The sequence below is a fragment of the Enoplosus armatus genome, chromosome 10 (genome assembly GCF_043641665.1).
Source record: "Enoplosus armatus isolate fEnoArm2 chromosome 10, fEnoArm2.hap1, whole genome shotgun sequence".
NCBI lineage: Eukaryota > Metazoa > Chordata > Actinopteri > Centrarchiformes > Enoplosidae > Enoplosus > Enoplosus armatus.
The window spans coordinates 12,484,626-12,506,225 of NC_092189.1; the positions used below are offsets into that span (position 1 = coordinate 12,484,626).

General features: G+C 42.7%; 1 protein-coding gene across 2 annotated transcripts; it reads right to left on the reverse strand.

Annotated features, from left to right (window-relative positions):
• Positions 1 to 767: 767 nt before the first annotated feature.
• Positions 768 to 18,803, reverse strand: LOC139290971 (serine/threonine-protein phosphatase 2A 55 kDa regulatory subunit B gamma isoform). 2 transcript variants are annotated; one of them, XM_070912819.1, is made up of 9 exons: positions 18,728 to 18,803; positions 9,308 to 9,405; positions 8,863 to 9,028; positions 7,869 to 7,981; positions 6,920 to 7,097; positions 5,969 to 6,133; positions 4,904 to 5,073; positions 2,087 to 2,178; positions 768 to 1,062 (listed from the first exon to the last, which is right to left on the reverse strand). In XM_070912819.1, the coding sequence occupies exons 1-9, from the start codon at positions 18,801 to 18,803 to the stop codon at positions 768 to 770; spliced, it is 1,353 nt and encodes a 450-aa protein (XP_070768920.1). The 2 variants fall into 2 exon arrangements, with proteins under 2 accessions (XP_070768920.1, XP_070768919.1); XM_070912818.1 differs by lacking the exon at positions 18,728 to 18,803 and adding an exon at positions 15,210 to 15,291.
• Between the last annotated feature and the right edge of the window lie 2,797 nt (positions 18,804 to 21,600).

Consider the following 21,600-nt stretch of genomic DNA (forward strand, 5'->3'; position numbering starts at 1 on the left):
GGCGTCTGGGTGCACTTGGGTTGAGGGGAGGGTCCCGAGTTCTTCATCCTTGCACATCACACATATCATTTTAAATTCTCATTGTCATCATAATTACCAACATTAACATCATTTAACAAGAAGTTACAAAAACAGAAGTGGGGTAGCTGATTAGCTGATCTGAAATCAAACAAACAGCCAGTTACATAAATGCCCCAATTTTTCATCAGTGCCGCTGGTAGACAACCACGAAGGGTTTTTGTTACACAAAACAGTGGGCAAGGGATAAGAATAGGCTTTGCTCGAGCACACAAATACAGAAAAGAGAGGAGGAGGAGGAGGAGGAGGAGGAGAAAGCAAAAGAGCCTGAAGAAACAAAAAGACAAACATGTAAACGTCTCTCCAGTCTGGGAGGGAGGGGGGGGTTAATTCCCCTCAGAAGCTGAGCTGTAGCAATCAACACACCGTCAAGCACAATCCAGAGGTTAACAATCAGGAAATCCACAGTTCGGACAATTTTGCAATCCATAATCCATTTTGTAATCCAGCCTGTTCCCTTTCTAGCCCTTTCTAGGTCCTTTCAGTTCTGGGGGGGCTGGGGAGGAGGTGAAGGGGGGTGTGTCAGAGAGTAGACCTAGATGTGTGCATGTTTTCTGACCGTATGCGTGTGTGTGTGTGTGTGTGTGTTAGGCATATTCCTGTGCGTGTATGTCCGTAAATGTGTACATTCTGGCATAGTTGTGTGTTCAGGTGTAAACTCATTTGTATCCGCCGCTGACATCCGTTCATTAATGCATCTCAGAGTTGAGTTTGTCCTGGAAGATGTACAGATTGTTGGTGGCGGCGATGGCGATGATGTTCTCGGTCGGGTGCCAGGCAGTGTGGAGGATCTTCTTGGTGAAGTCCAGGCTGTCCACGCTGATGTCGTCCTTCCGGCGCTTTCCTCCGGCGGCGCAGACCCTCCGCGGCTTCAGCACAGCTCGGGGTTTGCTGCTCTCTCTTGACGCCTCCAGGGTCACGTCGCGTTTGGTGTTCCGGTCAAACATGCGGAAGAAGTTGTTGTAGGCTCCGGTCATGATCACACTGGCAAGAGGAGGAGGAGAGAAAGAATCAGTTACTGCAGTCTAGAGACACACTAATGCCCTGATCTCTCTCAAAGTTAAACTGGTTAGAACTACATTAATTTCCCAAACTACCCTTAATGCTCCACTACATGCCTAAACGTAAAGGGTCACTTCCTACAAATTACATAAAGACTTCTTAGCCATCGAGGTATCTGAACATGCAGATGATTACACTAGTTTTAAGATATTCAAGATTCATTTGTGGTGCTCACAGCGATGGAAGTATTCAGATCCTTTACTTGAGTAAAAGTAGCAACACCACACTACGAAAATATATATTATATATAACAAGTAAAAGGACAGCATTCCAAATTCTACTTGTGTAAAAGTACAAAAGTATTATAAGCAAAATGAACTCAAAATATATAAAGTAAAAGTTCTCATTATGCTGAATGTCCACCAACTGCTTTATGTACTGTTAAGTAATTGATTCTGAAACAATGCATCATATTTTATAAGGTGATTATATGTTTTGAAAGTAAAATATTAATTTGGAAAATGAACTAGTGTGGCTGTTAAATAAATGTATTGCTGAATTCTGGGGGCGTAGAAATCAAGTAAAGTACCGCAAAAGTTAAGTTCCACCACTGACTCACAGCATTTAAAAACAAACTTTTGAAACACTCAAAAGTAACTTGTCTTTTCAAAAACAATGTCCTGTTTTTACTGGAACTACTTTCCTTGGAAAACTGTTTTTTATTATCCAGAGCAACCATGACTCTGAGTCTGGAAGGAGATATTGCTGCTTTTCAAATGTGATATTTTTCATAGACAGATGGATATCATGAAACCTCAGCACATTAAACATCTGCATGGTGAGATATTGCATCTTTATGGATAAGTAGAATATTATAATTTGGGTGAAGTGACCTTATATATTAACTTATAAACCACCAAATATATAAGAGCACCAGATGTACATGTTCTCATCTTGGGACATTTAGTTATCTAAGTATAGAAACACATGGAGATGCTTCAGGTACCTGTCCGAGCCGTTCCAGGCACACTCAAACTTGTCGAAGATGCAGTCATTTTCATAAAGGGAACACAACTTGCTGCGGAGGTAATCGTGAACCTGGAGGGATAAACACACACACAGACACACATAGATATGATTAAAAATGAGTCCAGCACACAGCTGCTTCACTCCCAGGTATTGACTCTCTATGTAAAGGATAAATAGAGGAGTGAGCAGAAGACACACACACACACACATGCGAAGCAGACAAAACACATTAAAGGTGAGCAGGTTGTAACACAAACCTCCCTGAAGGCAACTCTAATAAGATACAACACCAGCCCTCAGCAATACGAGGGCCAGGAGTATATTTTAATCTAAACTCCTTTTTCCATATCAGTAAATCCATTAACATCCAAACCCGCCGAGGGCATGCTAATAGAGACACACATGTGAACACACACACACACACATATATATTCACTGACTAATAACTCTTTTCCCTGGTGCTTTGGTCCGAGCTGCCTGTGTCAGCACTGTGTCCGCTCGGTGATGCAAAGGGTGGAAACCTACACCTTCCTCCAGCTGCCGCGCTCTGCATTAAGCCCCCTCAGCCCCCTATTTTCACATTCTGCATAAAGTCAGCAGTCAACAGCCGCCTCACAATCGATAAACGGTCAAGCTGAGGTCGGTTCACGGTTGTACATCAAACCTGGTGACATTTTGGTTTTCCCCTGTGGGTCTTTCTGCTCGGGGTGAAATGATACTGTGTCAGCTGAAGTCGAATATACAGTCTTTTTTTTGTTTTTTCCAGTCTGCATGATCTCTGATTTAGAGTACAGTGCCTCATCACTCGTGGATTTGTGCATATTTTTCCAGTTCCAGCAGGAGTGTACATTTACCAAAGTAAGAGCAGCTTAGCTGTGAAATCCCTTTTCTGCCCTCCTTTTACTACATTTAACCTCGGCCATCCCTCTTTCTCATCCTGTCATTTACAAACTCTCCCCTCATCCTTCTCTCTTCCTCCCATCACACCATCCTCACACTCCCTCCTAAACCCTCACCCATCTCTTCTCCCTCCCTCCCCCCTTGTCCTCCCTCTCCGTGCTGCATTGCAGATCTAGGTGTCGGGCGCTGTGTAAGGTATCCCTCCTTCCCGTTTCACTTCATGAGTGGAGGCTCGGTAGCCCATAAATAGCTCCAGTGCGTCTTAGCCTCCCACTCCTGGCTACCTCATGGGCCCTCACACGTCAGGCAGACACACACACACACATGTTCACCCACATGCCCGTGGCAGGAATACTAAACACACACTGAAAAAAGGAGTTGATAAATACTTCTACTGCTCATAAAAGCATAAACAGAAGCTGGTGTGGCCTATTGTAAACATTTAGAAGTGACACAAGAGACAAAGTGAGTGTGGATGTGTAAAGATAACAGGCAAAAATAGAAAAAAATGCTCTTTTACCAGCTTAGTAGTTTTTTGTATGTGTACATTTTCAACAGCATGTCAAGCCCACTTAATCTGTATCCTGTATACACGGCATAATGATAATTTACTGTTTGTGTTTGTCACGCATGCATTAATCTGCCAAACACACACACAGATGCATCAACAGATAACAGTTCAAAGTTAAAAACTGAGGCCAGAGCGAGTTACTGGTGAGAAGAAGAAGTGCATTCTCTGGCGAGTAATCAATCCAATTATCCTTAAAGGGTTTGGGAAAAATCTAATCTTCAGTAAGTACTGTGATTCTGAGAAACAACCGTCTTCCCATGATTCATTTCTGTCTGCAGTCAGGAATATTTCCAGGATGACAATGCCCTCTTTCTGCTGGTCATCTAGCAGTTTGGACAACGTAACAGTCAAGAATGTGAACATTTAATTCAAATGGCTCTTTCGTACAGTTTGATTAGGTAGAAGAAGCTCTGTTCGAATAATCTGAGCAGCAACATGATGGTGGAGACTCAGTCCAAAAGCTCCTATAGGTGTTCAGTTGAGATCTGCTGACTCCAAAGGCCATAATATATCAAAGTCACGAGACCATTCAGTGACCCTTCATGTTGTGCATAGAAGCGCCTGCATTTGTTATGTTTCTTCACTAATTTGTTTTCATGTTTTTCCTTGAATTTGCTGCCAATCTGTAACTTTAAACACACATAAACAAAAGGAGTTGGTGTAAGAGAACAGAAGGCACTCTCCCCAAAGCTCTGTGGGACTGCTCTGTGCTAAACCTTTTATGGGAAACAATACTGAACTATATGGATTGAATAAATAACACAACAGATGTGGACAAATGAACTGTAATCCAGGTACATTATAGAAAAACTGAAAAACATGTCCATAATGGCTTTCAAGAGAGAACAAAAAGAAATGTTAGGAAATTGTGATTTGTGATCTTCATTTATGTATTTAAATAAAATGATGCAGCAGCATGTGGTGTTGGCATGAGAGTATCAGCAGAGTAATAATGAGAAGTGTCGGGTTACAAAGGCTATTGGCTGTGATTGAATGTTAACAGTCGGCAGATGAAGGAAGAATAAAGCAGCCAATAAACTAGGGCAACCACAACTTCAATGTTCTGCTTGAACATGCAGCTGTATATTTGTGGTGTGCCAAAAGTAGTTATTGGAACACCAGTCCGCAGTGTATACAGTGTATACCAGCTTATACTGGGTTAAAGTTGTAGAAAACTGATGATCATTATATTAGTATGATCTGCAATGATTTCAGCCCTCTAGGAGATGAGTGGACAAAAATATGTCAATGCTTCCTCGACTACTGATTACTGATTCTTTCTCATGTTTTTTGTATTGTAACACTCTCATGCTTTTCACACACCTGGTACGTCTCCAGGGGCTTGCTCTCCATGTTGAGGTCCCAGACTTTGGCAGTCAGGTAGTCTCTGGTGAGCAGGTAGCGACCGCTGTGGCTGAACTTGACATCCGACACCGAGGAGATGATCTCGGAGAAGAAGGAGCGGGCGCTGGGGTCCTCGGGCTCCTCGAACACTGGAGGGAGAGAATAAGGGAGAGAGAGGGAGAGGAGGGTGAGTGAGTGAGTGACTTCATCCGACTGTAGTCTATGAGGCAGACAGACAATACAGGCGACGTCTGTATGTTTATGGACAGGTGCTGCTGTCTGAATGCTTCTGTGTATAAACATCAGCACATTTCAACTTTTCATTGAATATAACAATATAAAAATTAAACCCCTTGCTGCTTGTTGGGATGCTCAGGGACAAAAATGGTTAAAAAAGGAAAACCATAAGCCTTTAGTCCTTTAAGGACACCAGATTTGTGAGTAAACTAATTCTGTTCTATATTATGGATATAATGGACCTGCTGTGGAAAGAAATATCACTAAATGGTGAAAATTTTTTCCAAAAGAGACATACTGTGCTCCTAAACTGTACACATTCCCTGCTCTTAACTACATATCCATACACAAATGAAGCAAACTAATGATAATGTTCCACTGTGATGGATATGGTATCTTAAACAAGTCTTTGCAAGTTGATTTTCATGCAATAAATGAAAAGTCAGGGGATCCCAAAGTGATGACAATTTATTCTGCCGAATGTCTGTATAAAAGGTCATAGCAATCCATTCAAAAGTTGTTGAGATATTTCAGTCTGGGAAAAAGTGGTGAACCAACTGACCATGCGGGCAATAACTAAAACCATGGGCTGTATATTCTGAAACTTAAAGATCGGTCAAATACATCTAAAAGCTTAGAGTATGCTTTGAAAAATGATCAGCAGCTAAAGCAAGTTTCTCTTACTCATACTCTACTCTCTCATAGACTAAAACCTGCTAAACTACCAGTAAAAACCAGCTTAAAGGCCCATTTGGAGGGAAAAAAACACAATATGTATGTCTCGCAGCTCTCAGCAGGTTTACTCACATTTGGAGTGTTTGTCGCACAGCGCTGCCTCTCTCATGTCACAGAGGCGCAGGGTGCCTTTGCTGCTGCTATAGACAAACAGGTTACAGTGGTGGGGGTGAAACTCAGCCGCTGTGATCACCTCCGTCAGATCCTCCATGTTGGCTGGCTTGATGTCCACAATGTCTGAGAGAGCGCGTCGCTCAGGAAAACGACAAAGAGGAATTGACTTCCCAGGGCCTGCAGTTTGTTTCACCTGAACTGTTTTTACCTGTTGAAGTCTACCATACTGTGTGTACATATTCATCCATTCATTCATTCACCCTTTTACCAATTTTATTCACTAACTGACTCAACAAGAAACTAATTAGATTGTGTTTGAATTCATGTGGAAACCCCCACATCTCCATGATCCACATACACAATAAAAACATGAGTGTATGCAAATGTATACAGAATGAACACAACGTAAATCATTTACAAAAGAAATAAAGCAAACCAATATTAATATGTCTTGGGGGGGTTGTTGAGAGGAAAGTAATTCCATATTCAGATAAATTGTAATATTATAAATCCTGTCTGGGTCAGGGATGTGACTGTGCTGTGTCCTATTGAGCTGGATTAGAACTCAGAACGGGGCTGAAATATTTATGCAGGCTTTGAATTATTCATTAAGCTACATTTTCACTCCTCAAGAATAATATTCCCCTCCCCCAACAATGTGTGTCTTTGTGCATTTCTTTAAAGTGGGATTTGCAATGTGGGAATTTATCGTGTGAGTGTGGGTGTGGGCAGGGATCGAGTATTGAGCATGTGTAAGTATCAATGTGTGCATGAATTATCTGTGTCCTTGTGCTTTAATAAATATATTCCTGCTTTTATGTGTGTGTTCTCGCTCATGCCTACATGACTGCATGTATGTCGTATGTCTTCTATTCACTCGGCAGGCACCCTACGGCCCACAAAGGATACTGAAGCTGCGGTCGGTGATGTCCAGATGCCAGAGGTTGATCCTCAGGTCGTCAGCTGACATGTAGGTCTCATAGTCGGAGTTGACGGAGATGGAGTTGACGTGGTAGGTGTGGGCGTTGGCAAACACTCGCCGTGGGCTCACCTCCACCATCAGGTCCATCGGCCTCAACACCGGCACCTGGCAAAGACAGAAAGAGAGGACGGTTTGTCACCACATTTAACTGATTAGGAGAGGAACGATGACAAAGATACAGACAGTAGATTCAATTTAAATAATTTTATTGTATCATGAATACATTTTTAATGCATTTCTTCCTCTGACATCAATAATGCATTATTGCTAGAAACCTAACTTGCTCGCTTGATGGCAAAATCAACAGCCAATTCAGTGCATGACTTCAAGCTCGTTTGGCTGCATTATCATATCTTGACATTTGCATTAACACACAACATCTTTGTCGATGCATGATTTACATTTTTATACACAGCTTAAATGTGTGTCCTTATTTTCATGCGGCACAGTGGGAGCACCATCACCAATCACACACATGTCTACAAAGAAGGACATACTATACATGCACACGCACACGCATGGGCACAATGTGTGTGTACTCATGCTTTGACTAATTTAGATCCAGATGTTGTGTTGCTGTTCTGTATAGCTGCAAATAGAGGTTTTCTCCGCCCCCACACACTCACGCATACACACATGTACCATTGTGCCAGTGACCCATTTTTGCACATGCAAACACATCTGTACCCACTGACCCAGTTATGCTGCACAAGTGACTGCATTTGTGAATGTTTTAAAGTGAGATGGATAGATGGATAGATAGATAGATAGATAGATAGATAGATAGATAGATAGATAGATAGATAGATAGATAGATAGATAGATAGATAGATAGATAGATAGATAGATAGATGGATGTATATGTATGTATGTTACCTGTAGGGAGGTGACAGTGGACATGTCCTTGATGCGACCCTCCTCATCCTTCAGGTTGTATCCCTCCGGCCGTTTGTCTCTTTCACTCACCTTCCACAACTTAATGGTCTTATCTATGAAACACACAGGGACATTAAGCACTCAGAAAAGAACAAATATAATATGAAAGTGGAATAAATTAATAAAAGGTATCTGGAGATGTCAGATTAGATGTGATCAAACATATAAAAGTAGGGTAAATAGAATTTCATCTCAAACTGGTAACGTTAAAAGCCTAAAATTATTCAAAAAATAGCTGTTTTAGGATTTTAGCATAAAGACACAGTCAATTGAGGCACTTGAACCCAAAATAAATGACTTAATAGACGAGATAATCCACCACACTTCAAACTGTCAGCTCTGAAAGACAGCTTGGACTCTGAAGCTCTGAATGAGCTATCAGCGAGGTTTTGTTTTATCAACACTGGCAGACACAGAAAGCCTCTGTATTATATTGAAAAATTGACAGCAAGCAGTCCAGCAGCAGCATTACCCAACTGCTGAGGCAGGGCTTATATTTTTCATACCTTCAATCATAAATAATATAGTACTTAAATAAATCAATAACTGGACGCTCAGGGAAAATCTATAGATCCTCCAATATAGCCATAAAGTCAGAGTGTAAACTGATGATGGGAACTCCTAATGCACCATAGAAATGTGACGCAACAAGAGCAGCAACTCTTCCCTCTTTAGATGAGGGAAAAATCTGCTCTCCTGAGAAACTCAAATAACGGTCTTAATTTCAACTCAGCACTCAACACAGCTGTTTCACAGGCACTTCACTCTGTCACACATTTGTTAAAGGGAGAAACAATGGTAACTTTGATGTGAGAGCTCAAATAATGCCTTTTAAAAACATGAACATTTGTATTATCCAAGCACATCACTACTTCCACATCTTCCTGGCTCCTCTAAGACGGATGTGTGTGTGTGTGTGTGTGTGGTCTCTCACCATTGGTGGAGAGGAGGAAGTGTGCGGCGTTCTGCTGAGGCAGCCATCGGATCTTATTGATCTTCTCCTCGATCTCCAGACTCTTAAGGTAGTCGAACTCGGGCTCATGGCTCTGGAAGGTGCTGTAGACATTGTACTCTCCCTGGGAGAATGGCTCAGTCTTGCTCTGCGGAAAGAAAAGGAGGTGAAAATGTGGGGAGGAAAATGTGCACGTGCTCACAATGTACAATCAAAGTGAGCCAGTCTGTGTCACCTTGATTGTGTGAAGAAATAGCACGGACTCTGCACAGCTATAATGATACACTCTCTGACACAGCAGGAGGATCAACTATTTATCAATCAATCTAGACTGTAGCTGGAGGGGAACAGTGTGTATATATATATATATATATATATATATATAAATAAATAAATGTTGTGTGAGTGCCGGTGTGTGTGTGTCTACCTCAGGTTCCCTCTGAAAGATGACCACACGGCCTCCTTTGTCCCCTGTGGCCAGGAGCTCTCCTGTGTGGTTGAACTCAACAGTGGAGATGATATCAGCTGGGGAGAGAGAGACATAGAGACAAAGATGGAAGAAGAGAGAGAGAGAGACAGAGAGAGAGAGAGATGTAGCATGAGAGCAAAGAACGGCAGAGAAAGAGAGTAGCCATTAGCTAACTGACCACACATCATCATTCATCTGTATAATCTGTTTATCTGACTCTAAATTATTAAACTGAGTCAACAGTCAATGCATTAACAAGTAAGTGGATTAAAATATGCAAATTAATAAGAAGAATAAAACAATATTTGTGCCCTAACACAAATATTGTGCTATTGTGTGAAAAGTCAGATTATACAGTACACATTAGCCCGTCAAAACATCCAATCCAAGAGACACACACACACACACACAGCCGTTTCACATTAAGTGTTCCAGTATGACACATACACAATGACTCACACTATGACACTCCTGTAGATTACAGTAGCACTTGAGTTCATCGTGTGTGTGTGTGTGTATAAGGAATAATTATATACTATATAATCTCTGTAGTGTCTTAAATTATAAATGTAACTCAGTGTGTGTATTGACCTTCGTGATTCAATATCAGTCAAATGTCATTTTCCATATTTGCGACATTGTCTCCATCACTGGCTCTGTGTCCCGAAACACCAACACAGTCTGACTCAGTGACAACACTGTAATACGAGGAGTACTTTATTATCCACTTAGCATTTACCGTCTCAGTGCTTTCAGTGGACCTTCCTGCATCGCCCAGTACACAGAACATGAAATAGAAAGCACTTGGTTGTGTCGTCTAATGAAGAGATCTGAAGCTTGAATCTGGTTTAACGTTGCATGTAATCTCCTCCTTGTCCTTCTGTCTACTTATCCTCCTTCCACTTCCCCTTTGTACACCAGATTTAAGTTTTATTTATAAATATCTATTTGCAGACAGAGCTGCTCTCAATGGTTGAATCTCTTTCAAAGAAATGATAAACTGGTGTTCAGTGAAAGAGAGGTAGTATGAGAGGATGTAGCTAACCTGGTATCATCTAAGGTCATCTAAAACTTAAAAAGTTCAAACTAGCCACACTAGGTTAGGTCATTTGCTAGTCTGCTGACCCTCCAAAATCAAGAACGCCATGGTCATGAATGGATAAATTTAAAACTCCATCATCATGTAAATATTTGATGTAGGCTCATATTTTGACCTGCTCTGTCGTCTTCCTACATTCAGGCTACATTTAGGCTTCTCAGTCACCCTAAACCTCATTTCTGATCAAAGCAAAAGTCCAGTCAGTTTACTGACAGAAGTGAACTGAATGTTCAGCTCAGCTGTGAAGTTTCAAATCTGTGGTTGGACTGTTTTCTCACTTGTAAATACAAAGGCAGCGTTAAGGACAGACTGCTGATCACCATGGCGATGACTTCAGTGACTAGGTAATCTTCAAAATGTTCATAATCAACCACAGTCACAACAAACGCTCTCAAGCTGTCTTTATGCCAATTTTCCTGCATAAAATTGTGGGACATAAAAACCAGGCAATACAGTCTTTTTTAGTGAAAACTAGTCAAAGTATGTTCAAATTATGTTCAAGCTCCACAACCCACAGGCATATCTGCCACCAGGTGCATTCTCACTGACCTAGAGTTGCGGCCTCCAAACCTCATAGAGATTTTTATACAACAAAAAGCTCAAATCTGCTACTGCTACTACCAAATAATCAAATAACATCTTCAAAAATGTCATAGATTAGATTTAAAAATAAGACTCATTTCAGATTCTGTATCCCACGAAGCCTGCAACAAAGGAGTCCACTGAGCTCAGTTTTGATAGAAAAGAACATGGTCCTCAATAAGCATTGACTGTAATATAAATAGAGCGTATTTGTTGAGAGTCGCAGTGATTCAAAGCTGTAGCCTTTCCTATTTTGTGGTGGCCTTGAGAGGGAGAGATTTTATGATGAGGGGAGGCAGGGACTACTCCTCAATCTCTCCACCAACACAACCTTATTCACAACCTGTTCCCCACACACTTCATGTATTACTGGTTGCCTCTTTCTCTCCATCATTTTCCACTAGTCATTGCACTCTTTCTTGATCTCTCAGTCACTGCAGTACCTTCTTTATTCTCCACTTTCAATTTCTCTCGCTCTCTCAATCCCTCTCCCCCCACACATTCTTTGTCATCTCTCATCTCTTGTTCCCCAGTTTCTCTCTTTTGCCCCATTTCACTCTCTTATTTTCATCTTGGTTGTCTCTCCACATTCATCTCTCTCTCTCTCTCTTATTCCTCCCCCACGGCACTCTGCTGCCTGGCTGCATGTTAGTGTGAACGTAGTGGTGGTGATGCTGGTGGTGGAAGAATGGGAAGGATGGAGAGAGAGATGGTGGAGGGAAGAGGCGCTGGGGCGGAGGGGGTCCTTCGGTGAGCAGGGGTTGCCATGGTAACAGGCTGAGCCAACCAGTAGCAGCGGTACTCGTAGCGGTTAGCCGTATATGGCAGTCTGGCGAAGGAGGAAGTGGGATTCATCAATCCAATTCTCGCAGGAAGAAGGAGCGTGGTAAAATAATTATGCCGCAGCAGTTTTGTCCACTAACAAACATTGTTAAATTAATACCAGGAGGTGGAGCACACGCTATAGTCCAAATTGAGGATATTCGGTAAATGAATGCATGCGCACACACATGATGGCCATACAAAAACAGACCCCTATACATGGACTTCAAGAACACACAGTCACGTAATGATGCACAGCTAATGTGTGTGCTTGATGCTTTTGTGTGTGTGCACACCCAACACATTTACAGATAACTGTCTCCACTCAAGTCGCACAGAGAAAGAGCTAAGCTAAGCAAAACCACAGGAGCAGCACACAATACAGCTGAATAAAATATGGAGCGCACACACTCTCCTCTCTCATCCTCTGTCTGTTCTCAACCTGAAGCCTCTTTATCTTTCTGTGGTTCCCTCTTTCACTCTCTCTCTCACACACACACACACACACACACACACAGCTCACACCCATCTGTCTCTCTGATGCTCTTTATTAGAAGAGCACTACAGAAAAATAAACCACTAAGAATACAAACAACAACTGAAGAAACAATCATCATCATGAGCGCTGTGGCTCTCCTCCAAGAGTGGAGTGCACTGTACTGATGTAATATGAGTGTGTGTGTGTGACTGTCTGTTAGGTTGTCAAGCTGTAAGTCAATGTCTTATAGTGTAGATGTGTGTGTGTGTGTGTGTGTGTGTGTGTGTGTGTGTGTGTGTGTGTGTGTGTGTGTGTGTGTGCAGTATAGCCAGCTAGCTGTGTCCGTCTCCCACAGACAGTCCATTAGCATCAGCAGGCCTGTCTGACTCATCGGCCCACTGCAGGAGCTGGGGGAACACACTGTGACTGCAAGTGCACGCGCCCACACATACAGTGTATATCAACACAAAACAACACACAAACATGAATGAACCCAATGACACGGAGAAGTATAAAAGAAAACATGCACAAGTGATAAAAAACAAACACTCAAATGCACTGTCAGGTGTTTACAAGGATAGCAGCTCCTCAACAATCAAAAGAATGTCGTAGGGAGAAACGATTAGTTGATCAAAAGAAAATAAATCACAACTATTTTGATAATTCATTAATGGTTTAAGTAATTTATTAATTATAATCAACAGAAAATAAATCACAGCTATTTTTTCTAATTCATTTGATACATTTTCAAGGAAAAATTACAAACATTCTCTAATTCCAGCGTCTCAATTTGCTGTTTTTGTTGTCTGATGTGATAATGAATGAACAGACCTGAATATCGAAGTTTCAGACAATTAGTTGGACAAAACAAGCAATTTGAAGATGCCACCTGGGGCTTCAGGAAATTGTGATAAGCATTTTTCAATATTTTCTGACATTTTCTAAAGCAAAAATGAATCGATTAATCAAGAAAAGAATAGGCAGATTAATTGATAATAAAAATGACCGTTAGTTCCAAACAGTCTGTATTATTCACATTAAGATTAGTGCTCATCTGGGGCTACAAAAAGGCAGACACTCTTGAGAGGAGAGGAGAGGAGGTTTATGGGATGTCTGAGGGTGGTGGCGGAGGTCGAGGGAGGAGGATTTCCTTAGTTCTTTTTGTTAAGGCTACTGTGGGGACAGAGAGGGGAGCAGACGTCCTACAGTCCCAATTATAGATATCTTAGGTCTGGGTAAACACAGACCATTAAAGCCGAGCCAAAAACACACACTCCTTAAAAGCGAGGACAAGCCACCACTCAGCAGGAGATGGGTGTGTGTGTTGGCGAGTGTGTGTGCACGCTGCAGCTCCAGCACCCCGCATTTCCTGTGTATGTGTGCACAAGTGTGTGTACTCAATTACCCTGTAGAGAAATAAACTGGTTGGAGGGAGAGAGGAGGGAGCGAGGGAGACGAGGGGGGAGACTGCCGGAGGGAGACGTTAAATTGATCCCTGTCCTGCAGTTTTGGAGTTATCTGGGAAAAAAAACTGGTGCATGTGTTTGTGTTAGAGGTACACATGTGTGGAGAGGAGGGATTTAAGCCCAGCACAGCAGGGAATCCGCCATTTCTCCAAACACACATCGGCACAATGGAGCAGAGCTGGTGTGAGCCTAATGGTTATAGACACAAACAATTAGAATCATAAACCAAGCCAGCTTCATGTGTGAAATACACCTGTAATCCTGCTTTGACTTCTTCTAGCTGCATGAATTCTCGAAGCTGCAATGTGTGATTCATATTTGATAAAAATCAATTTGTTTTTCCAACAGATTTGTGAGACTGTAACATAAAAAAGATTAGAAGCTTAGCTGGTTTACATCCAATATAACCCCGGCGATACTGAAAACTGAGATTATGTGTCGACGCCTCATAAATACTGAAATGTAATCCCATATTCAGAAAAGCCCTTTTTTTACGCTGCCACTCGTTTCTCTCTGTGCCGATGTGTGTAGAGCAGAAACAATTAGTAGACAGGAAATTACTCTGCAAACCAGTTCGATATTTGATGAATTCGTTGTCGTTTTTTAGGCATTTTTTAAAATTCACTGGTTTCATCCTCTCACATGTTAATCTTAGCTGTTTCTTTTTGTCTTTTACAACAACAAACTAAACACCTTTGGGTTTAGACTTCTTGTCAGAAAAAAACAAGCAGTTTGAAGGCTCTGGAGGATTGTGACAGGCATTTTTCACCATTTTCAGACATTTTATAAACCACACGGTTAATTAACAAATTGAAAAAATAATCCGCAGGTGAAGTGATAAAAAAAATGCGAAAAAAAAACGTTAGTTGTAACCCTATGTATGTGTGTGTGCGTACGAATGTCTGCACTGTACATGTACAGTATATATGTGTGTAGAGGTTTAGAGAGTGTGTCTGTGTATGTGTGCATGGATGTCTGTGAGTATCTTCCGCCGTATTAAGAAGTAAGATAGCTGTGCTTTGAAGGAGACGGGGTGTCGTCTGGTCAAACTATTTAAAGAAATCAATCTCACACAAACACACACACACACACACACACACACACACACACACACACACACACACACATACACACAGGCCACACTGAAGCAAGCAGACTGAGACAAAAATAAAAAGGCAGGTACAAAAATAGAGACACACAAAAAGGATGAGGCAGACAGACAGAGACAAAGTGATCTTTAAGATATTTATAACACTCAGACTCACCTGACACACGCGCACACCTAATGACACACACACATTCTCACATCCAACCGCCCACACACATTAGCTCTCATGTCTCACACTGGGGTCATGTGGCGCAACTGTGCGACATAGATACGACCTTCGGGATAGAAGAGGATAGAGCACACACCTTCAGTGTAAGAGGCAAACGGCTCGGGCTCCAGAGAAAGGGTAGTGATGTCGGAGCACAGGACCTGGATGGGGCTCAACATCCTGGGGGAGGACTCCAGGGTGGAGAGGGGTGGACAGGATGGGCGGAGCTCTTCAGGCTATAGCCAGGAGCAGCCCTGCAAGAGGAGCAAGGATGGAGGGGAGGGAGGGGGGCAACAGGGAGGAGCAGAGGGGAAAGAAGGAAGGAAAGAAGGAAGGAAGGGAGGACCAGGGAGGACCAGGGAGGACCGGGGAGGACCGGGGAGGACCGGGGAGGGTGGGTGGGGTTAAGGGTAGGGACTGAGTTACTGCATCACCACATTTGGCCATGAGTACTCACCAGAGAAAAAAATACTGACGGTGTATTTATGATCATTCTGTATCTATACAACATGATGTATCCACATGTTGGGTTTGGCAGGAAGGCTAAAAGACATGCAGGATAGACAGAGACAGACAGCTCGTGGGACAGAGTCTCAATGTGTCTTAGTAGGTAGAAGTGTAGATAGCTCTCACATTTTCCCAGAGGTGACAATGACTGACAATTGCAAAAGAGCAGTGACAGCTGGACAAAGCTCACTTACTTACATACAGGTATGATGACTAACAATTATTTTCATTATTGATTAATCGGTCAGTTAAATCTGCTCATCACAGGTTTCTAAAGCCCAAAGCAATTTATTTAAATTGTTAAGCTGAAACCCAAAGGAATACAGTTTGAAATTATATGAAATGAAGACAAGCAAGTGAGTATTCACGTTAGAGATGCTGCTATCAGCAAATGTTTACTTTTAGAGTTACATATACAATTCATATTTATACCTATTTGTTGTTTTTACATTGGGCATAGTACACATTTGGCTTTAATTCAGTTCTTATTGGTTTTACCTCCTTTGCTCTTGCAGTATGGTGTCCAGGCGCCCTCTCTACAGGTAACTGAGGAATTCTCCAAGCTCTGAGGTTTTCTGAAACCTTTTCAAAATCAACTACATTCAATCTAAAAACTAGGCTGTTTTTTTAGTTTAGCTTTACCTTTAGATTTACTATTAACAGCATTGATACTTTTGTATATGGAGCACAATAACAATGGGGTTAGTGTGCTTGCATTATTTATGAAACGGAAACAATCATAAATAATCTATATGCAAAATTGTCAAAAATGTCAGAATTCTGAACTTTGATGCAATGTACAATTGTAGTTATTATTTCCTCATTCATCCTTGAACCCAAGGCCACTCCAGTCGGAGGTGAGGTTGTAGCAAAGAGGGCAAAAGGAGGAAGGGAGTAAGAGATGGAGGGAAGAAGGGAGGGGAGGGACTTTAAGGTAGAGGGAGGTTAAGCATCCCTCCCCTGTAAGAGTTAAAGGGCAGGGGAATCCCCATGGGAAGATCTACAGACACAGTTATGTATGCGCACACACACATATACACACACACACACACACACACACAGAAAACCCTAACAGACACACACCCACACACACACACACACTCACAGACGTGAGCAAACAAAAAGACACACAGTATGCACTCAAAGACATGGACATGAATATGAAGGCAACACAGACCAAAAAAAAAAAAAAAAAAAGATGGAGACACACAGGAGCTAACAAAATACACCCAAACATAAAATCACATGCACCACCTCACTCTGTCTGTCTCTTTAACACACACACATACAGAGGCACATTGTGTTTGAGCAGCCTTTAGAGCACTGTTGGATAATTGTTTGGCAGACGCGCCACTTCAGCACCGGGCAATGCTGCGAGTTGCATTAGAGGACCGATGGGGAAAGAGAGGGCGGGAGGGGGAGGCAGTGGGGGATGGAAATGGGGAGGAGTACGGGGGATGGGGTGAACATGGAGGAAAGGTGGAGGGGGTTGGAGTGGATGTAGAATAAGAGGCAGGTAATGAATCATTTTGTTTATTTGTGATAGGGAATTATATTCTTTGGTCATTAAGGGAATTCCTGTGAGATTGATTTTTAGAGCACAATTTGCACTTCTTCTTCTGCAACTATCTCTTTTTAGGCCGTCCATATGTTGCACAGCCCTGTCAGACCGATAGTGTTCAGTGGTGTGTTCACCTTGGTGTGAGCTCATCAGCAATTCACCCTGAATATTGTCTGTGCCTGCCTGAGATGTGTGGAATAATTAATACTGCCATTATTGGTGGGTGGAGACGACCTGTCAATCATATCGGCCAAGCATGAAAAGCAGCATGTTTATCATCACGGACTGTTGCTATGGCAATAATGGATGGTTGGTGATGGATGTTAAGACTGATTTCCTGCCACTATTTCAGGACAATCCTTGTCTGAAATGGACAAAGACACATATTGGTCATGGAAATACTGTATGTAAAAGAAGAGACAGACACTCGCACACACAGACAAACAAAGACAAACACACATATACATTCTTCAATCTCAGCAATACAATATGTTGAATGCACACACACACACACATTTACACACAATCAACAGGCAGCACTACAGGTCTCCCCTGACTACAGTATGTGCTTCTGTGTGAGGGAAATTGTATTATAGCACAGGAAGCATAATTCCCTTTCTGCAGTGATACGATGATCACAAATGAGCTCACAACACATTCATGACCCCCAAATGATAATCCGCTGTTCTGGTCTGAGAGGCGTGGCGAACAATGAGCTGAGTGTAAGAAACAGATTGGGGACAGACCGACCGACAGGCAGGCAGGCAGGAAGGCAGACAGGGAAGCTGGTGTGCAGGTGAGATTAGTGGTGTAATTGAGATTAGAAGAAGGTTATCCAGGGTTATAATCCATCGGTTTTACGAAACAAACCAAAGGAATTCAGTGGTTTGCACGGCTTGAGTGCTGCTGGACTTCCCCCGCCTGTTATATTCAAGAGGAGAGACTAACAGCGTGTTCATGTGTGTGACTCTATCACAATATGAGAGATGACATGAAGAACAATGACCACAAACGAATGAGGGGGACATTTCTGGCTAGTTTTTCTGGAAATTTCTGCTGTCACAGTAAAAAAACAATATTCTCCCACTCTCTGTCTCTGACATACAGACCCAAACAGAGATATACAGACGGACACAGGCCACATCAATTCTTCCCTGCGGTGTAACAAAACAGCTGTGTTACACAAGGAAAGAAAGTGGAAAAGAAAAATACAAATAAACAAAACAGAAACAAAAGGTGAAAGACACAAAAAGAAAATAGTATGAGAGGAGGGAAGGTCGAGAAGAAAACTTGCCTCAGATGGTTTTATTTTGCAGAGAGTGTTTTGCTCCTAAGTTCTTGTTGTTCTGTCTGTAACTCTGTCTGAACACTGATCAACACAGAGCTTACAGAAGATTATGAAGCCGTCCTGATTTTGTTTTGTCCAACAGACACACACACACTCTCTCCAGAGGTCCAATACATATATACACACTCACATGGGGGCACACTTAAGCACACACTTTGTAACATGTAGACACATGCAGCTTCCTCTGTCATCTTCTTACCTTCAGTCACATAGTTGTGGTCGGGGAGGAAGCCGCGGTGGTTGAGCGTCGGGGTGGCGTCAGTGTCTTCGCCCATCAGCGGGGCTGGGGGGAGCGCCCGTCTCGGTGGGGCAGCGTGGTGGTGGCAGATCGGTGGTGGAGGGGGTGGTGGGGATGCCGGCCAGCACAGCGCCCATACTGCTGCCCGCTGACGCCTCCTCAGCACAGGGGCGCAGAGCCGGGCATCCTATCCTTAAATGAGGACGAGGGGCAGGTAGGGAGGGAGTGGGCCAGTCCCGGAGGAGGGATACGTGTAGGAGGCCACACAACTGCTTCTCAGAGCCAGATGCAAACCTGCAGGAGGAAGATTATTTGAAAACAGTTCAAAAATTACCAGGGGTGAGCTTGATTTGTGCCTCACAAGAGCACACATCACTCGTGAGGCAAGAAAAATCCAGCGCACCTCATGTCCACCCTGCAGCTGCTAAAGTCCAGGTGTGGCCAGACCAATTCTACTCTCTCACAATCACACACAACATACACGGCCTTGTGCTCCCAGAAATGGGTCCCTACTTGTTAATGGACGCTCCAAGAGAAGAGAGAAGAGGAGATGAAGAGGAAGAGGAGGAGGGTGGGGGGAGGGGAGAGAGGGATGAGCTGAGCCCCTGGTCGGTGTATCTGCAGTGCTGCTGCTTCTGCAGTGAACTCACACGTATGGACACACATATACACACATATACAGTGGGATAAACACGCACTCACCTACACAGTGGGCAGCTTGTGGGTCAGGTACTCCTCAGTGGATCCTCCATGAATAACGTCTGTCTCCTCCTCAGCGGGTAACTGTCTCTCTGGTTTCTCGGCTGTTTCTGGATGAGGAGGAAGGAGGAAAACCCTACTGGCCCTGCGTTCTGCTGCAGTCTGCGCTCTGGCGTATGTATGAAAGGCAGAGCGAGAGGTAGAGAGAGGGGGAGGGAGAATGAGAGAGAGAGAGAGAGAGAGAGAGAGAGAGAGGGAGAGAGGATCAGTCCTGCTGTGCTGGTACGTGTGTGATGCATCAGAGCAGACCCCGCCCACTCCTCAGCACAGCCAATCATCGCAGAGTTGAGATCTGCCTGACCACTGACTGCAGGTGATTAAATATGATAAGGAAACAGAGAGGGATGGAGGAGTGGATGGCTGAGCGGAAGTGGCTGAGTGTCTTATAAGGTTGTGACTAATGGGAGAGAAAGCAGAGAGGGCAGGAGAGAGGATGAGAGTAGGACTGTTTCACTTGACTGAGTGCAGAATATGAACCACAGTACAGCGACTACTGGTGGATTCACCTGGAGACATAATTAAATTAGCACAAAGACGACTAACACACCACTGACACACACACAGGTTTTAATACACAGCAGAATGTCTTCAACGCAAATCTGCATAGAAAGTAGGGCTGGGCAATGTCATGATATGATCTTATCGAGTTATTGTTCTACAATTTTCTGTTGTTCAACTTTTGGGAAATATGCTTATTCACTTTCTTGCTGAGAGTTAGCCTAGATGCAAAAATCGATACCACCCTCATATGTGTCTGATAAATATGAAGCTACCGCCAGCAGTCTGTTGGCTTAGCTTAGCATAAAGACTGAAAAGTTTGCCTACCAGCACCTCTAAAGCTCAGTAATTAACATGTGTTATCCTGTTTGTTTAATCCATACAAAAACCAAAGCATATAAACAAGTTGTGGTTTTATGGGGGTTTTATTTAATGGTAAATGGTTTAATGGTAAGAAAAAAATTATTATCTGTATTTTCTGACCCAACAAAGTGATTTCTACACTCAAACAAAGAGTGCAGCCACTAAAGAGTGTTCATGTGCCCAGGACGTGCGCTAACATGAGATGGATCAGTTGTTTTGTATTGATCTTATTGATAGCATATAGTGACTAAGACTGACTTTCATTATCGATTTTGTTGATTTATCTATATATCATTCAGTCTAAAAGACGTTAAATAATAGCGCAAAATGCCCATCACAATTTCACAGTGCCCATGTTGACGTCTTCAAATTGCTTGTTTGGTCAGACCAACACTCCAAAACTCAAAGATGTTCATTATTTAACAACATAGAGGACTAAGAGAACTAGCAAATGTTCACATTTCAGAAGTTGGAATATGTAAAATTTGCTTGTGATTAATCAACTATCAGAAGAGCTGCTGATTCATTTTCTGTCAGTTAACCAATGTATTAATCGTTTCTGTTCTACTTGGTAGTATCCATACTCAAAATAAGATTTAGTATCAGTAGTATAAACCCTTTAGGTATCGATCCACTCCTAATTTGCATTAATCAGTTTGATTATTTCATATGTGATCTTGCATTCATTTGCCATATTGCGATATACAGCATATCAATATAAAAAAATATCCACTACCAGAAATGACCAGTGACTGTAAGAGAAACACTTACATTCACACACCAACACACACACGGAGGCTTCAGTCAGCGTGGCAGCAGAGAGTGAGGGGCTGCCAGTGACAGTTGGTGCCATCACTGGTGCTGGCTGTCTGCCATCAGGCTTTAAACCCCCCCACAGCAGGGAACAAGAAGAGCTGTTTATCTGACTTACTCCAAGACTGCCAGCATCGCCCTCCCCCATCCACTACTTACCAATGATGGGCAATGCTCCACACACCACTGCCATATCTGCCCTTCTAACTGCCCCCCACCAGTCTAACATCCACCACAAAGCTCCCCTAAGCCCACCCACTGTTTCCCATATATAGCTACTGTTCTACCTGCGCACCTCCACCTATTCACCCCAACCATATGCCACCAAAATCCCCCTCTGGTTAAATCCATAAACCCATAAGGTTTGGTGTTTAGCTCTTACTGAAGGTCTCATCAGTGTA